Source organism: Coturnix japonica, chromosome 1, assembly GCF_001577835.2.
Source record: "Coturnix japonica isolate 7356 chromosome 1, Coturnix japonica 2.1, whole genome shotgun sequence".
NCBI classification, from domain to species: domain Eukaryota; kingdom Metazoa; phylum Chordata; class Aves; order Galliformes; family Phasianidae; genus Coturnix; species Coturnix japonica.
In genome coordinates, this window is record NC_029516.1 from 75,075,749 (window position 1) to 75,095,154 (window position 19,406).

At 43.7% G+C, this 19,406-nt stretch overlaps 1 protein-coding gene and 1 long non-coding RNA gene across 6 annotated transcripts in view; one reads left to right on the forward strand and one right to left on the reverse strand.

The window, feature by feature from the left end:
- The window catches only part of NME7 (NME/NM23 family member 7), a 140,699-nt gene that overhangs the window by 115,887 nt on the left and 5,406 nt on the right, over window positions 1–19,406 (forward strand). The window contains exon 13 of the mRNA XM_015875307.1: window positions 18,288–18,353. Coding sequence (XP_015730793.1) covers window positions 18,288–18,325 — 38 coding nt within the window. The 3' untranslated portion in view covers window positions 18,326–18,353. The remainder of the gene's footprint in view (window positions 1–18,287; window positions 18,354–19,406) is intronic.
- LOC107320504 overlaps window positions 1–19,406 on the reverse strand; it is a 258,990-nt gene that overhangs the window by 24,820 nt on the left and 214,764 nt on the right. For 4 of the 5 annotated variants that reach the window (XR_004308966.1, XR_004308968.1, XR_004308967.1 and 1 more), the window contains one exon: window positions 17,858–18,074. The exons of the other annotated variant lie outside the window; for it this stretch is intronic. This is a non-coding gene — a long non-coding RNA (uncharacterized LOC107320504). The remainder of the gene's footprint in view (window positions 1–17,857; window positions 18,075–19,406) is intronic. 5 annotated transcript variants of the gene reach the window in all.

The following is a 19,406-nucleotide window of genomic DNA, read 5'->3' on the forward strand; positions in this document are numbered from 1 at the left end:
TCACTACAACTCACTATTTACTAAACAACATTATGAACAAAATGTAAACTCTGCACAGAGAAGACTGCAGTAAATTAGATTTCTCCTGCACCTGCGCTCAGTCCCAACTCCAGCAAGGAGCTGCTAACATTGTAAGCCCTTCCATTAATACAGATGAACATTTAGAAAGAACCAGTTGGCTAGAGAAAAATTTCCTTTGTGTTCCCTTGCAAATTACACTGACATGTAGCATTTGATCTTGCTCTACTCACTGTTCTGGGTAGTTTGTCCCACAAGAACACAAAAGGAGTTTCTGATCCCAGGACAGTGCCAGGCTTTCCAGCAGAACAGGCTATACTATGCTTTTAAGATTACAGACTATGAAACCCCAAGGCATAGTCTAAAGTGTTTTACAGGCTGTTAGTACTACTAATTACTTTTGTTCTCTGGTAGATTTCTGATGATGATTATTTTTTTCTAAGGAGAGAGTAAATCACAACGATACATTTAGGAGTGCTTTACAGTAAGCTTTGACAGAGAACACATACTAATGTCCCAGTGATATTTACAGACATTCAGCGAAGAGCAGCCACATAAATGATTTCCCATTTTGCCATTTCTGAATAATGCAGTTATCTTCTGTCTGTTTTCAGATCCCTGCATACACCAGTTTTTAGATAGCTGGGTATCATCACATAGCATTTTACTTAGGGTGAGCTTTGTCTGTTTGGTAGAGTTTCAAGCTGAACCAGCACAGGCTGACAGGTCTGTCTCTTTGAGCAAATTCCTTGCTGGGTGCCTTTCCCTGGAGTAAGGGAAACCAGGTCATAGAGTCAGAGAGTCATTAAGTAATTATGGTTGGAAAAGATCACTAAGATCATATAGTCCAACTGTCATCCCATCCCCACCATGCCCACCAAAACATGTCTCTCAGTGCCACATCTACATGGCTCTTAAACACCTCCAGGGATGGTCACTCCACCACTTCCTTAAGCAGCCTGCGCCACTGCCTCACCAATCCTTCTGAGAAAAATTTTCTCCAAATATTCAGCCTGAAGTCTTTGGAAATCAGAAATAGTAGGGGACATGAAAGAGACACAGGTTTTTTCCAGTCTTGAAGTTATTAAATTCAAGGTTCATTAATGACTGATGTTTACAGTGTCCTGTACCTAAATCTTCCAGTCTTGACTCTGAGCTCTTCCAAAACATGGCCAAAGCGAGTGAGATCCTACCCTAATTCCTGAGAACAGGTTACTTAAAATCTGAATGTTACTTAATCAATCTGAATACACACAGGAAATTAAATAACTTCTATTATCTTAAAACACCTTAATTTAGGCAACAGTATCCTCAGCTAATAATACAGAACAAAACTGGAAAGGATGAGGTTAAACTTTTAATTGGTTGTTTACTGTTTCAATCCCAGGCAGCATTTACGTATGGACTAAATACGGGGGTGGTTTAGGAATAATACAGGGTGTACTAACTGTAAATAGGCTGCAAGTTACGAGCCTGTGAGCAAGCCACGGTCTGATGTAATAAATCTCAAGTCAGAAGCTCCTGCTGTCCGTGACATCACGGGTACTTGAAGCTCTATTTATAAGCTCTGCTGTGCACTGTCAAGAGCATTGCCAATTCAGAAATGCCTTCTAATTAAAATGTTTAGGATTCTTTTCTTATGGTCCTTCTTAGATGTGGCAACCTATTTCCAGCAAATTTAAAGCAACACAAAGGCAGAACTGCTTGGGGCCACAGTTTGCATGGGGCCAGGCACTTGCATTCCAGGGAACCTGGAGGAGCAGAGCACACAGGGTTTGGGCCATCCAGCTGTTACTTTGCTCTTTCAAAAGCAGTTTTTCCTCCCATTTCACTGAAGTGATCTGAAACACTGACAAAGAAATATCTGAAGTGCACAGTGAGGAAAACAAAGAGAGGGTGAGTGAAGATAAGATGACCTACCCATACCGCTGCTTGTTGTGGCCTTCAAGGGTCCAATCCTTCTTCTGTTAAAGCACAGAGTAAAATGAGTTTGCCAGCATCTCCTTTGGCTGTAGCACCTCAGGCTGCTCTAACACAACTGCAAATGTACCTCTGGGGGCTGGGAGAGGTGGTGGGGAACATCTGCTGGACAATTGCCCTGTGATTTAATTCAATCAGAGGAAGGCAGAGGCTGTTGATTTAAAAACAGTGTCCTTGGCTAATTAGTGCAATTATGTTTAAATATATTGTTTCGTCTACATCAGTTTGGCTGCAACTTCCCTCAACACAGCTGGAGAAAATGGACATTTCCACGTATCTCTGTGCACTGGGACACAAACCTATGCACTATCTGTATGTGCTTGCTCTTTACAAGAACTGAGCTTGCAGCGGTGCTGCTGACGCCAGCAGGCACTATTGTGAAGCTCCCAGAAGAGGAAGCCCACCTTTCTGGTACAAAGGTATTGGTGCTGCCAGCTGAAAGTACCGCCAAAAGGACAAACAGCAGGTGCCAAAGAGCTAAAAACCAGAATACTTAGGTAAATCCTGTATGAAAAATGCATGATACAATTTCCTTCTGCTTTCAGGATCAACTGATTAATTGCAATTAATTGAATTGTTAGGGTAAAGCCCATTTCCTAGAGGCACTTGTAAGCGGTTTCCTAAAATAGCCCTCTGGAATTTCCAGGCCTCTTTCATGTCCTCCCAAACACAACTATAAAGCAGCCAAGTGGTCACAAATGGATTGTCTCCTCCCTTCCCCTGCTGCAGAGGGGTGGAGCGGTGCCCTCCTGACCCGCTTGCTTATGATATGATCCCTGCGTTTCACTGGAAATAATACTGGCATCATACAGGAAGGAAGCATGACTGACTTGTGGCTGCTGTGATAAAGAATCTCTTAATGAGCATTAATGCTGGGGAGAAGCATAGCCAAGGAAGAGTGTCCTGCTCTTTGGCCTGAACTCAGTCCGTCTTAGTTTCTGACAACTGCTTCTAGCCAGCGCTGATATCTTGAAGCTAAAGATTCCTGGTACCCAGCGGTGCTTAGTTCAGTCTTGGTATTTTCTAAATGCATTCATTCTCATAGCACAGGCTGCTATCTCAAGGGCTCTAAACGGAAAGCAAATGCTTGGACCTGCAAGGCGGGCAGTCAGGAGCCAAGCTAACAGGCTGCAGCCATGCACTGATGACTGGAGACAGAGACCAGAAGCTGCTCCCAGCTGGCAGCGGCTCAGCTTCCTGTGTGACATGAATCATGGCTTGGGGCCAGCAACCTGGGAACAAAGTACCCTCAGTACAGCAAACAGAGATGCCAGGGACTGGGTGGCTGAGCAGGAGATGGGCTCTACTCTGTTTTTTCAGACATAGCCTTCCAGTGCTGGGGCAGTAGTGCCATTCAGGCTTTTTAACCGCTGGGAACACAAGCAGAGGATGGCGTGTTGGAGGCTATTTGGAAGCAAAACGTTACTGCTGGCTTGCTGACACTGCTCTCCAGTCCTCTTCACAACTCCACTGGAGATTTACGATCCTGAACAGCACCTCCCCTCGGCTCAGCAGGGAACCCCTGGAGATGCAGTGACGGCAGTGGAAACGAGCCCAGCCCTGCAGACAGAAGAGCTGTGCCTCCAGCCCAGCCTCTCGCACCCTCCTCTCCGTTACACATGGACACAGTGTTCCAGCTCTGAACACAAGACTGGGGCCAGGCCACCTTTAACTTTAAGCAGCTTTCTTATTCTTGTGAGGTATAAAATACCACACCTAGAGATTTCCGAACCGGAAGAGTTAGCACTTCAAATAAGCAACCTGATATTCAGAACAGTTGCCTCTCACAGATTCCAAGCCTTTAAAACGAGGTTGTGCAGGGACACGAGTGAAGAGAAAACACTTGGATTAATGAGAAAAGTGGGTAACAATAGACTTAATTAATCAATAACCACACAGACACCCTTCGGAACCACTGCCAGCCAACTGGAAAGCCTCTCTCTTGCGTAACAGAGTCAAATTCTAAGTGCTTTATTGCTCAATGGAGATTTTTTTTTGCAGGCCTTTGGTTTGCATTTTATCTGGAATGACCGACCTTTCATAAGCATTGACCCTTTTGTGTTTTTGTTTTTTTGTTTTTTTATTTCCTTCCGGAGAAAGGAGGAGAGAAAATGCCAAATGACACTGAACTGATAAACGAGGTGTAGCGCCTCAGAAACACCTACGGATGACTTCTCCAGAATGAACAATGTGTCCCGGAACACACGTTTAAACATTGAATCTGAGTTGGTATCTCCCAAGGACGGTACTTGCTGCATGTGCTCACGGACACGTGCTTGAAAACGTTCGTTTTTCCTAGTTATTTTTTTATGATAAGAGGCTCTGCTCTTCCAAGGACTACAGAGATGTAGAGCAGGAGGCAGAAAAACTGTCAACCTGAAGACACAAGATGGTCATAAAAGAAAAAAGGAGAGGGAATGGTACTGAAGAAACAGTCCAGGCAGCACTGAGCAGCACCTACAATCTAGAGCAGAAGTGGATTATCTCAAACCAGAAGTCAGTACTCCATTATCATTATCTGGAGAAACTATACCTGCAGCTACATTCAGATGTGCCAAGAAAAAGAAAACAACACTGAAATAGAACATGAAAAACACAACTTTCAGACTAATGGGAAAAAAAGAAGCTCCTTTAAAATTGTTCTTCCTGCGAGCCCATCACTCATATGAACAAATCAAATGTATACAGCTGGATAGGATTCCCTCCTCATCTGACCTAGAGCACTGTTCTCACTGGGACACTCCAGTTAGTCACTGCATATACAGACAAAGAAGAAGCACAGACATGGGTTCATTTGAAGAGCAGTTTCCCCATTTCTCTTCACATCTGGACTGTATGTGACAGCACAAGAGATTCCTGGACCCCTCCTCACCTTTTCAGGTGGATACCAATCCCTGATCCTTCACAGGTGGCCTGGCATTTAGGAATACAGATGCTGGATTTGTTTAGTCCTTCTTCCAGAGTTCCCAACAAGTTCAAGAGGAGCAGTTAGCACTGGCCTTGGGCTACATTTGATTCACGAATGCAACGAAAATGCATTTTGAACTGCCTTAATAATATTTCTGAGTCTGCATGTTTCTTCTGCAAGCTGTTTTGCAGTTGTCAGAATGCTATAAACTAAAGCACCTTACTCTACAATACAGATTTGCCACTTCTAAGTCATCTGACGAGGCTTTAAAAATCCAGAACTTCCCCCCACGCTCCTCCATACACACTCATTCTCCCATGTCATGCTAAATGTTCTGAATCAGACAGATATTTAACAAACACAGAGAAAATCCCACTGGAAACAAGTACAGATTTATAGAAGTTATACAGTGATGATAACTGCTTAGATTCTAATCGCTGCATCTAATAAAAAATCCCATCAGCCAAGCACCAAATCAACACTGTAAGTTACGCAATGAAGAATATTTTGCATACTATGAGACTACAGAAGGGGCAGGGAACAGCAAGGAGAGCAAACTGCAGAAAACCAGAAGTGTGTGTGAAAGAATAGTATTTTTCTTGTTATTTTGTGGTTTTAACACCCCTGCATTAGTCGGGATTTTTTGTTGTTGTTTTCGCCTTCTCCTATCAACATACAAGAAACACCACTGAGTAGACAACTGGATGTGGCCCAGCAGCTCTACACCAAGCTCGGTCTGTCTGGATTGGTGACTGCAAAGAGCAGATCGTTTGGGAGGACAGCTGAGCACCTTCCTGATGCAGGTTGTGCAGTTTGCATAGGAAAGGCAGGAAGAAGAAAGTGTCCATTTCCCTAAGCCTACTTTTGGGCACTGCTGGGCCACAATGTACATCTTTCAGACCTGAGTGGGATGGGGATGGAGGGAACAGAAAAAAATAAAAACAAACAGAAAAAGAGAAACCAGGTAGCAGGGAGCAACAACAACAGCAAATGGCATCTGAAGATACACAGCATAATTTATAAACAACATAGTTATTAATAATGTGGTTTATCCTTACATAATCATGCCTATGCTATTAAAATCTGCTGAAGGCCGTTATGAAGTACTTTCCTCATTATGCCTTTACAGGTAAGAAGTCACATCAATCTGCTGTATCTCAGGAGGTTCTTAGACAATAGGATTATCTGTCTAATCACAGATTAGACAACACAGGGCACAGGGAAGCTGGAATTTGAGCTGCCATCCTTAGCAGGCCAGCAGCCTTAGACACAGCCTCAGTTTTACAACTCCCAACCTACAAAGGTTTCCAGAAAAAGCTCCTCCCTCAGACAGGCTGTACATCTGGAGCAGCTGTGAGCTCTGTCTGTTGTGAGCTGCACCAGGTCTTGCCAGTTCACACCAACCTGTCCCAAAAGCTCATCTTTCCAAGCCATTAACAACATAAGCAGTGTGACAGAGCCTGCTCCTTACACCACGGTGAACTTTAGACAGAACTCTCCCAAGTTTAATCATCTTGGAGGAGGCATGTTAATTAGGTTCTGTTAACTCAAATAATTTCTACAGAACCGGAGCAACTTCTTACTATCATAAACCAGCGATAAATACCTGTTATCTCAATTAGCTTCAGAGGAACTGCACTGAAGTCATTGGGGTTACCACTGCTATAATCAGTGCTAGAGCGCTTCTCTTTTTCCCAACAGGTCCTGATTTAATTATTCTCCCTCCTAGTGCTTATCTTGGAGCATGCAAGTAGTTCAGCTGAATCAGACTATGTCCAGAACAAACAGAGTTTGTTGAATGGGAGTCACATCTTCCAGAGTTAAGCCCACAGACTTAAATATTATGCTGGAGAGTTTAAGGTAGGGCCATGACTCATAATCTATCACTATTTAGGAACCCCTGTATTTAATAAAATAAAACTCTTTAAAAAATAAGGCAAAACCAAAAACATTGACACATCAGAAATACAAATTATCAGCAAGTGCCTTGGGATGAAGAGAAAAAAAAACTAATCAAGGTTAGATCAACCCAGTTCAAGGCAAACACTATATTTTTATGTATACAGCAGCAACTCACATGCAGTGTTATTAAGAGAATATACATTTGAGAAAATCTAATGTTTTAATTCAAGATCAGTGGGTGCTGTTTAAAAATGTATTGCTTATACCATAGGTTAATGATGATGCAGTTTAACCTCTGTTTTGCCTGCGTGCTGTTGAGCTTTTCTCTCTGGACACCGGACAAGGAATATAGGCATCTGAATTTCACTAATTTTCTCTCCTATTCAACCTCTGAAATAATGAACCCCTTTGGCTATGCCAGGACATTTCCATCAATATCTTATTACCTATGAGTTTTGTTATTTGTACATTTGTGAGCCCAGTCACTGAGTTACAGGCTGAATCCCACTGGCAGCCCTGAAGCCTTCTATTTAGTGACATGACAAACCCATTTCCTCCAGTTCTTCCTTTCACAAAAGTGAAGATGAGGAGTAACCCATTTGTTCCCTCTGTAGCCTATTCCAGCCAAGCCCCTCTTTACAGTTGCCTCTGGAAATAAAGGGCCTAGTTACACCTGTAGAGACATAAAGGTTTTTTTGCTGTATTTGTTTTACCAAACCTCTTGTTTTCCTTTCCAGAGGGAAGGGGAACCCAATGGAGATGACCATTTATGTTTACTGATAAGGACCTCACTGATTCCTTCTTTACAATAAAGAGAACATGCTTAGACTAGCTTTATTTTTAAAAGACTCCATGAACAGAGACTTCACAGACTCCAATGCTGCTTCACTGCTTTTTCTCTTCTCATTTTCAGTATAAATCTAATTCCTACACTTAAACAAAATCTTTTGTTTATGCAAACAGAGCCGCTCACTATTTCTTGTATAACCCTTCAGCCACGGAAGCAGGGAACAATTAATCCCTGTCCCTTTCAGAACATCATCAGAAGACAGTTTTCTATGTTCCCCCTCCATCTTCTTTCTCCTAAACCCAGAAAACCCAATTCCTTCGGTCATTCCCACTTCCACCAGTTTATCACAGCCTGTGACCATTTTCATTACTCACTTCTAATGCCACTTCCATTTGTGTCTCATACACAGAAATGCTATAGATGAGGAGATGTCTTTTCTCCGATAATAGCAGAGAGCTTCTGCAGAGACATGTCAGAATGTACCACAAACTGGATTAGATCTCCTCCAGCAAAGAAAGCAATTACATATAGGCAAATTAAGTAACTTTTAGAAACTTTCTGGTATTATCATGAGAGTATCTCATTACCTTGATATGTCCAGAACATGATTATTAAAATCATCAAGATGAACTGCAACTGTGCGTATTGTATTACTTATGTTACTCTAACTCTTGGTCTCATTACCTTGAACTTTTTCATCCCCTGGTTGTGTCTCTGATACCTTGTGATTGTCTTGTAGGAATGATTATCCTTCAGTAGATCCACAAAAAGTCACTTAATACATTGGGCTTTTAGCTTGGTGAGCATTAAAATGTTTTTCTTAAGTAATGTAATAAAGCATCAAATGAGAAATCACCTAATAGTATAGATAGCAAAGAGAGTTAATCTAGTATTAGTAACACTGATGGGAAGAATCTAGGCTGGAAAGGGGTGGAAAAGAACACTGGCGACAGCAAGTCCTCTGTCTTCTCTGGCACAAACCCAGGGAAGAGGAGCAGCTCGTGGAAGTGCCTGTACACCAGCCCCATGAAATCACTTGTTAAGCCGGAAGCGGAAGAGGTGAGGTTATGTTCTGCATGCTGATGCCAGTCCCTTGGCAGAAATGGCTCTTGGATTCTCATTGAACCTCTTTGTTCTCCTCTGATTTTGTGAACAATGTGGTTCTGTTTCTACCCATGAATGTGACTCCTTATGGCTCACTGTGTTTATTCTTTATGTAAACCTTAAGAACTAAGGTTTTGGGGTTTTTTTTTTTTCTTTCTTCACAGCAGATGAACTTGTCTTTCAAAACTGCCCTATGGTTCTCCAGCACAGCAGAGACAGTTTGGTTGTGTCTGGATCATTACCATGAAACACCATCAGGAAGAAAGTTAAGAATAGTCAGGTTGCTGCATATAGTGCCATACAATGCAGGACAGCTATTTAGGTCCTTCTCCCATCACAGGGGTTCACATTGTCATCAGCCTGTTCTCCATCCTGCCAGCACAAAATCACCAGGTGCGGCAGGCCTGAGCTAAACAAGCGCTGTGTTTATGAACAGCTTCTCAGTGAGATGCAGGGAGGGAGTGAACTGGTTCACAACTGACGTGACAAGTCACTCACAGTCAGCATCATGGCACAGTTTTTTGCAGCATGCCAGCTTCTCAATGCCTCCTGCGCATCATTGCTAGGGAGGCTGGGACAGAGTGTCAAAGATACCTAACAGGAGCCCAAAGGTCTGGGGAGATGATTAGACCATTTAGTGGGATGTGCTTACCCACTTCAATATTTCCTTTCCACTCAGCCCTTCTTTCTTACTCTTTCCTGCAATGCTCTGATTCTCCCCCTTCTGCCTGCAGACACAAAGCTCGAGCTGTTGCTTGATCTCATTTCTGTGACATTTCAGGCACTCTTCCTGCTGACTTGTTCCATCTGGTTATTACCCTTTGAGTGAGAAGCAGTTCTGCCTGCATCGCTGTTGAGTCTCCTAGGCTGTGCACTGAGTGTTTCGGCTCCTCCTCCCTGAACAAGCAGGCTTAAGCAGGTTTATAAATAGGAGTTTTGAAATTAATGAGAAGGGGTGCGGGGGTGAGGAAGAGAGAAACCATGCCCAAGTCACTTTGGAGGCAGATCCTAATGCTCTTCAGAATGACAGCTTTGCAGGCACAGTGGGAGAGGGACAATTGAAGAGAGGATGGTAAAGCACCGAGAGGGGGAAGGGGTTTACGTCTTGGCCCTATCACAAGTTTTAACATGACATCAGAAAAATCATACCTCCTCTCAGCTCTCTGTGAGCAGGATCCTTCTCCTGCTTCCCTTCCAGCAAATGTCCTGTAATGCCTGTGGGGCAAGGATGGCATATTCCTATGCATTTGCTTGCAGATTAATAAAATAAGGCTTCTTACTGGGATCTCCTACTATCACTACAGTAATACAGACTGTATTCAGTGAATTCAGAATCAGTGCAGAGACATTCCCCCTTTTGGGCAGTGCCCAGGCTCACACACGACATCCTCTCATTGAGACACAATATGCACCTTGCACTTTCTGATATTTTTTTGCCTTTTGATTTTATTATCCCCACTAAGGGCTAGTAAATGAAGCACCACAAGCGCTGCAGGGAGCGCTGACTTTCAGCCCACTTTCCAGAAGGATAAATCACATCCCTTATCTGTACTACCAAGACAAAACACAGCCAGTGTGACCTAATTCATACAGATGGCATGTGGGTCAGCAGCTTTCTATCCAGGCAACACTCTGCATAGGTTACAGTGTTCTGTAAATGCCAAGTATCACTGTACTTGATCTCTGAACCAAAAAAAAAAGGCAGAGACATAGACCAAAGTGAAAGCAGAGGAGTGGCTGTAAGGCAGCTTTCTAATGGTGTAGCAGTACCTGTAACTAAAGAGAGGTGGGAGCCAGACACACTTAAAGGCAGTGCCAGACCTGAAGAGCAGCACATTCTGCTCCTGAAAAGATTACTAGACAAGTGCTCTGTCCTTGCAAGTCCTAGGACTCAATGTGACATCTGCAGTGCTTAGCAGATAGATGGGGGGGATGAGAGGTCAGATGTAGAGTAAAATCTGCATACAAATACAGTGGGTCATGGGCAGTTGGACAGGATGGTCCCAAACTGACTGAAGCCACAGGATATTCTATCTCTCTATCTACAGTAGAAAGAATTTAGATATATTCTAGTGCAGGAATACCAGAATGCAGACATCGTGCTTGATATTGTTTTTGTACCTGCAAAAGAAGGGATGGATATTCCCACATCTCTGGACCTCATGCAGGCTAAATCTCAAGAATGCTGTTCTCTTAACCCACCAAATTAGGACTGACTCCTTGAAAGAACAGAGTAGTCTTCTCCTCCTTGTACAGATTTTCTTTCAGAAGATGCATTCTGAAAAAAAACATGGAAGCTTTCATTTCCAACCATGAACATAATTTAACATCTTCCTATACTGGATCACCTTCTGGGACAAATTCCTGTTTAGTCTCATTTAAAACTGATCACTAAAAACAAACACAGTAGTTCCAAACACTCAGCTTCAAGAACAGCAGCAACCACCACTTAAAACATTCTAGTGTGGTATGATGTGAAGAATTAGCCATAGTTTTGCAGCAGCCTCCTCAGCATTTGGGAGTATATTTGAACAGCAAGAGTACAGATCTCATTTACCTAGCTTAGAAAAAGCAATATCTAGACAGTTCCTTTATTCTTACCCAACAGGCTGGAGGCACATTTATTAAGAAAACAAGACATTCTGCTGTTCCTGTGTATTCAGTTCTCCACCAAACTCTGGCAAAAATTTATGTGGTATCTCTCAGATAGCTTCACCAGCCCACTAACTCATAGAGGAGGTGTATGACCCATGTCTTACATGATGTCCTACCAGCAGGTTGCTATCAGACAGCAATTTGGATGAGGAATGGAAGATTGAGCCCTTGTACTTTATTAGTTGAATGTGATGGTCTTCCAAAGCCTGTTGGCAAAGTTCAAAGATTATGATAGCATGTTGAAAGAGTAGGTTGAATTGCAGCCAGCTTGCATAGTCTTACCTGGTGATGTGTTGAACTTTTAAATGAAGTACTATACTCCCACTGTGTCCTGCCATACAGAAGATCCAGGTCTTCTACATGGTGAAAATTCCTTCTCATGGCACCAGGACATGAACAGACTCTCTCCGTCACAAATTTTTAAGCACTGGGAAACATTAAGCACCATAGGAAACCTGCTTCTGCTAACATCCCAGAAAAAGTCCCTCTGTTATAACAGTATCTCAGGAAAACTCTTCTTCAGAACTTGTTGCAACCAAAAAACATGCTTTCTTACTAGTCCCTTCTGGAAGCTAGTTTTCTATTCAGTATTGCTTCTATACTGAGCTAAATACCCATTTCTCCACAACCATCAGCCATACTTTCTCCTTTGCAGAATATACTGCACAACCACAGATTCTCTTTTGCTACTCAGTCTCCTGGCTGTTACATCAGAGCTTTACCCATAGGGGTGCATTACCTAACAAACAAAGCAGGACTAACTGTGCACCCTATTTCTGATGTACTTGCATCTGGTCTTAGACCTGCTCATTTCATCGCAGTGAATCTGTTCATAGAATCATAGAATTGCTCAGGTTGGAAAACACCTTGAAGATCATTGAGTCCAACCACAACCTGCCCATACTACCCTAACAGCCCTCTGCTAAATCATGTCCCTGAGCACCACATCCAAAAGGTTTTTAAACACATCCAGGGATGGTGACTCAACCACCTCCCTGTGGAGCCTATTCCAGTGCTTAACAACCCTTTCTGTAAAGAACCTGATCTAGATCTACACTCATCTAAAGAGACTGATCTAATACTGCAGTTCTCAACCCACTGGAGATGAGATCCCAAGGGTCCATCAATTATTTTTAAGTCCATGGATGAAGACCAAGAAAAGGACATCGACTTGACACACAGAAGTCCATAACTCTGTAGGAATTTTTAGTGACTGGCAAATTGAAAAGAGGTTGAAAATCATCTGTCCGGTGAAAGAAGACAGGGTTTTTTTTCCTTCCCTTCATAAGCACACTGCTCTCTGGGACACTGCTGATTGCCCATTCAGCACCTTCCACATATGAATCTTCCTGTCATGCCTGAAAGGTTTCCCCCTTTATGTATACAGTCTCTGCCCATTTTCAGCTTGGCCCTTTGCTTCCGTATGAGCAGTCTGTGTAGCCTCAGTTCATGTACTGAGACAGGAACACACAAACTGCAATGAGGTGCAGTGATGGTTTCCAGCAGGGCATGCATCCAGAGGCAAAGGAGTGCTCCTGCTAAATGGGACACGGCAGAGCTGCCTTCTCTGTGATGATGCACTCTGCGTAGTCATTCGTATCTGATGAAGTATGCACATACTAAAACACCATGAGATGAGAAGGAAAGCAGAAGAATATTGCTGGAATGAATACTAGCTTCCACATGTATGCCTGTATTCTGGTGCATTAAAGAAAATACTAGATAGAATACATTCAAAACAAACACCACATAAAGGCAGAACACTGAGAGAACCAAATCCAAACTGCAATCAGGTTTACGCAACGCCCCAATTTAGGGATTAGTGCCACTAAGGTATCTATCCTCCCTGCAGTGCCTGGTAGCATTAAAATGCTATTAAATGCCTCTGTCTTCATGTCGCTGTATTGCATATAGAAAAAAAATCTGGTCCTGCCTGTAAAGCTAGAGCTGTTTCAAAAGTGACAGACATCCAGTCAAAAAGTGCCCTAATGGGACTGTTGTAATGACAGCTCTCTGCTGTCCCACACAGACACTGTCCTGAGTACAGGGCCACAGGAAGGAGCTGGCGGGATGCATATTTCTTCCACAGACTTCCAGCACAGACACTAAGCAGGCAGGGGCACAAGCTGCCCATTGGCAGGCTGGCTCCTGCACAGGGTCCAGCAAGTCAGGTTAGCAGCAGCATCTTCTTCTGAGTCAAGCCATACTGGCTCTCACATGGCCTCTGCTTGCCATCTTGCTTGTTATCTGCAGGACTGAGTGGAAAGGATTTCTTCAGTGTTTGGATGCACCTCCAAGGTCACAAACATTTTCACACCTCTTACTGATGGCTGTTCAGTGGCAGGTAAAGGATTTTGTAGCTAACGGGAACACAGATTGGAGCTAATTATAGAGTGATTGACTTGCCATGGGCCTAATTGCTTATTAGAAGTCACACTGATCACTGAAATGAAAAGTCTCCAAGTCTCATAACATGCAAAGAAATATCTACCTTCTGAAAGATAAAGGTGGAAAGCTCATTTGGGTTCAAGACATGGGTATTTGCATGCATCTACTTTCAGTATAAAATATATAGTATTTCAGAACCAGTGCCTGAAAGCCAGATGTAACTGTTCGGTTGGGAATGTCAGCATGTGAGTTTACACAAGAGCAGCTCTCTAGGGTCCAGTCTTGCAAAGGACCAGTACCAAGTCTCAGCGTGAGCCAGCTGCTGCTAAGTACTTGCATAAGGGGAGCACAGATAGGAAGCTGTGTTTTTATCAGACTCCTCTTGTATTAAGCAAGCCTGCAAGTTCTCCTCTCACTCTAGGACACCAGCTTAAACCGTGCTTTCTTCTTGCTTTGCAGCATGTGCGGCTTGCTGAGTGCTATCCGAGGAAGAGACTGTACACCGCTAAAAGCAGGGGTAGCTACAGAAGGCAATAAGGAATCAAGCACTTGCTTATATAGCTTTATATGCCATAGCTTTGCCTAGTTTCAGGGCCTTCAGTTTCCTTCCCCTTGCCCACAGACACCAGCTGTGTCCATTGGCTTTTCCATCCTCATCTCCTATTTCTTCAAGAAGCTCCAGCAGTTGAGCTTAGTACAGGCATTATCTACTACAATGAGCACCAGTGGGGTTGTATTGCCCACCTCCAGCCGATGCTTGCCTTGTCCTACTATGCAGTTGAATGGGCACCCCTATTTTTCCCCTCCCAAGCATCTCTGTTCATATTTTAACTCTCCCAGCTGTGGGCTTGTTGTTTCATTTATCCTTCACTTTATCAAGCCCACTGGAGTCAGTCTCCTCACTGCTGACGTGGCAGCTTGATTCTCTGATGGCCCCACTGTCCTGAAGCCCTCATTGGAACACCAGGTACTAGCTTACATTCAGAGACAGATTTTGCAGGGCTACCTGACAGCTACACTGCCCTCTCTGTTATTCAGATATAGATATGTACCTGGTTTTCACCTGCTGCATTTCACATCTGGGTGCATGCTTAAACTGAGAGCAGATCAAGGCAGTGCATTTATGATCTGCAGTGGCTCAGGAGCAGAAGTGAACACCCAGCTCTGCGCTCCCACCTGCCTGTTAGATGCATTGCACCAAGTCACAGTCTGTGCTCCACGGACTCCTTCTGTGGCCTGTGGCTTTGGATTTGGCCCTGGTTGCTCTTGCAGGGCTTCAGCAGGCTCCAGCAGTCTCCTTTGTCACTATTTCTCTTTTCCTCAATTCATACTCTGTTATAAGCAGCAGGAGATAAAGCCGTGCTAAAGGGGACGATGTTTGAACACTGCACTGTGCAAACATGAAGCTGTGAATAACAGGGTTTCCCCTTTAAACAAAATACTCCTGTGTGTGTGAATGGAGCTCTTTCCACTATGACATGTTAGTGCAATGAATTCCCTGCACTGAGACGTTGCTCACAGCCTTGAGACAAGGCACAAAGGGAGTGCAAATAAATGAACAATACGATGGAAGAAACAAAGGGCAGAATAAAGCAAACAAGCCATAAACAAAAATGAAAAGGAAATGCAGCCTGCGGTGCTTAAATCTGTGGCGCACAATGACCCCCCCACAAAGTAATGCAGAATTTATACAACACTGGGCTGGCAGAAAGCCTACGGGGAGTCCAGTTAGAAGAATGTGGTGACTCCATGAGCATGTGCAGAGCTGGAAATTAAAGGACAAGTGCTGTCCAATTTTCACTTTGGCCTAGTGCATCCCATTCCAAGGTCTTTAGCAGTTCCCCAAACACAGTGGTATTTGCAATTTGCAAGAGCTTAGCAATATACACCAACAGCACACAGGCAAAGAAAAGATGTTTGCTGCTGTAGGGGGCACTCCTTTCTTCTAACAACCTAGGTGCAAAAGCTCCACTACAAGCAGATATATTCCTCATACTAGAAACTACACAAGACCAACTCCTTATTACAAAGAGCCATGGGTAGTCTTTTACCCCGGGGCCTTCAGGCTTATGGAAAAAGAAGAGCCAAGTATATATATCACTGTATTGGAGGTTAGCAGAAACAGACACAGAATCACATTAGAAAACTCAAACTTGTACTCATAATGTCACAGTGTCAACCACAGAATCATAGACTTGTGCACAGAATGGTTTGGGTTGAAGGGACCTTTAAGATCATCTAGTTCCAACCATATGTTCTCTACCATTTTAAATAAGGCATTTCTTCTCAAACAGCGGTTTGCTCCCATGTGCCTGTTCCTGCTCTCCAGACCAGCCCCCCTTCCACAACTGATTCTCACTTCTCTCTCTTTTCTCCTCACTCTCCTCCCTCACTTCTTGTCTTTAAAGCAGATCCATTCTCACTAAACTCCCATCTCAAAACCCAGCAGCAGCATCACTGCAGAAGAGCTGTTACCTGCTCTACTTTGGTCTCATATACAAAACATTTAACACAACAGTAGTGACCTGATCACAGAACTTTGTAAAAGAGTTTTTCCTCCATTGTAACCATCTGCTTAGCATTACATATAGTGCATTACATGGCCAACTGTATTCACCAAACACTGCCCTCTTGCTCCCACATTCAAAGAATTACAGAATGGTTTGGGTTGGACCTTAAAGATGATCCAATTCCATGATATGGGCAGTGTTGCAACCCGCCAGCTCAGTCTGCCCAGATCTTCATCCAACCTGGCCTTGAACAGCTCCATGGATGGGACATCCACAGCTTCTCTGGGCAGCCTGTCGCAGTAAACAGATATGCTACAAGATGGAGAAACACAGGCCTCTCATCGTCCCCCTGATCATTTCATAGTTGGTTTGAACTTCACAGCCTCTGGGGCTGCTGCATGTTTCAAGCCCTTCTTTTGTGCTAAATCCAGTGATTTCTGATGGGTGAGTTTTTGGCTAGGTCAGAAAGGTGATCCAGTTTGTTTGATTACCAAAAGTGGTAGCTGAGCTGCACAGCACAGAGTGCGGGTATGATGGTGACTGCCCAGGACCTCAGTAGAGGATTAGCATATCTCATGAGAGCAGTGAACTGGCAGCCCAATCAAAGGCCCCATTGAAAGAGGGCTGCATGTGCTTGTTCCTTTTCAAACACCCTTCTGCAACACAAAATACTTCTGTAAGATCTTTCTGCCCAACCTGTTTATTTTTTCCCCTCCTCCTTTTTTTCTCCTGGCTGTAATTAACTGTCAAATCTTGGTGCATATGTTTTGCTCGTCTGTCATTTAAATATGCAAAAGTCAAGGCTTCTGGAAGACAGCAAGTGCTCATTTCCCTCTCTCTCTCTCTGGTTACAGAGACACCAGCGTTGCTTAACTTGATTTAAAGATACCTGGTGCTCCACAGCTTTAACCATTCATTCATGCTCCTGATCTACACTCTTCCTTGCATAGACCCTCATGTTTATGCAGCTGGTTGTTGAATAGCTCAGGATGAAAAATAACCTTCCCTTCAAAACGATTATTTGGTTCACAGCATTATGACATAAGCACTTGTGCTAGTACCACACACAAGACAACTTAGCAGGGGCAGAATGACAGCAAACAGCTAGGATGGAATGGGAGACATTTACATTGGTAACAGCAAACTGTAGCCTTACTGCTCTCAACATTTGCAGCCTTCTCGACTAAAATTGCGTAGTCCACTACATATTGAACAGGGTCAAAAGCTTGACCCATAGCTGTAAGTCTTGTCTCCACCTTCTTGCAATTACACAATAGTGAAGCATCTGCAACCTAAACTGTCCCTCACCTCCCACCACCTTCTCGAAATATATGACTCTTATGCGATCCATGCCTCTTCTTCCCGAGCAGGAGTTCATGTTCTAAGGCTAGCCACAACCTGCTATAGTTCTTGTTTATTACTGTCTACCTAGCAAAACTTGTAGGGTAAGAACAGCGATTTCTGCTCTTCAAGGACATTTCTCTACAAGGTATCTGTAAGGATCTCAAAACACTTCAAAAACATCCTTCACTGATGACTCACAGCACCTCATCTCATTGCTTTTCAGTGCTAAAATGGAGTCTGTGGTTTCTCCATACTTACAGTGTGCTGGCAGCCAGGTCTTCAGTGCCTGCCACTTTTACCTCTTCCATCCCTTGTGCCATCTCCACCTCCAAGCAGGCTGACCCTCAGTTGTGCACTGCTCCATGAACCGTGGATATTTTATAGACTCAATAATTAGCAGACTGACAGTACTAGTGGGCAAACAGTGACTGATGAACATGGCAGTAACATGCAGTGGCTGGAGCAGGAATGAGTTCTGGAGGGATGAGAGAGGAAGGAGAAGAGGATGATGTTGGGAAGTAAAATAGCAATATCTGAAACCAGTATTACTAAAGAAGACTGTCATCAGGTACCATCCCAGGTACAGAGAAGCTAAATGACGCATCTGCCAGAAAGCAGTAGGTTATTGGCAGTGAAAACATAGTTTTAATATATGCTGACACTTTCTTTTCCCCTCTCTCAACTCTAGGCATGCTTCAGCTCTGCTGCTCTTTGAAATTGCAATGAGAAGCCAACCTGACACTGTCCCACCCAGGTATGCTATCAACAGCTGAAAGGTGGTAAAGTTTCTGGACTTTTTAAAGAGAAAAGAAAGAGCTGCATCCAAATGCTTGAGCCAGGTCTACTCTTAAGAGAGTGAACTCATCCATTTGCTTCCCTTCTTTTTGTCCCTGCTACCACAAGAAAATGGCACTAGTTTAAAATGGATTCAAAAAATAAATTCATAAGTAAGTTTTCAAGCTGAGTTTTAAAGCAGTGCAAAGAGTCAGGTAACCACCCCTTACATTTCAGTGGGCTCTTGTGGTTTAGCCTGAGCTGTTGCCCAATTCCTAAACCGGAGCAAAGCCTGGCTTACAAGGGAAACTCAGTGTGTAGTGCTCCTAGTGTGCAAGGTCAGCAGGGACACTGCTCCAATCCGGCCCGCCCACAGCTCACTGTGGGAAATGTCACCTTCCAGCCTTTTGTGAGATCCAAACAAGCCTGCTCTACACGTTTGGTCTATCAGAAAATGGGAAGAGGTTAGAAGCTGCATTTTTTTCTTTAAGCTCTGCAACTCGTATTAAATGGCAAGGCCTAGCAATTCAGTAAGCAATTCCATGTAAATATAGAAGTTGTTAAACTATCTCCTGGGTTATACTCTGTGAGTTGGCTTGGTTTCCCTGCTTCATTTCTGCACTTCCTAAGCCTAGTACTCTTTCTAACCATTCTATGACAGAACACACTGTGTTCCCCAGTCTGGTGCCCTCAAAAGCTACAACTGTCCCCAGGACAACATTCCTGAATACCAACCGCTTCCCCTGAATGACGCCCTCTCTGCTTCATTTCCATCTGTTAATTCCCTTTCTCTCACACCAGCTCACAGCCAGCAGCGAGGGCCCTGGGGTCCAGGCAGAACTGTGGCTGTCCCTCATCACATCATCTTGATTGGAGTCAGCACCACTCTGCCTGAAGAGAGAGAGGAGATACTGCTCACTTTTTTCCTGCTCCAGGGCTGCTGTGGATAGGTGCAGAGCTGGGGCTACGAGTGAAGAGCACAGCTGACTTCACAGAGCACGGAATGCAAACCAGCTATGACCTAGATGCCTAC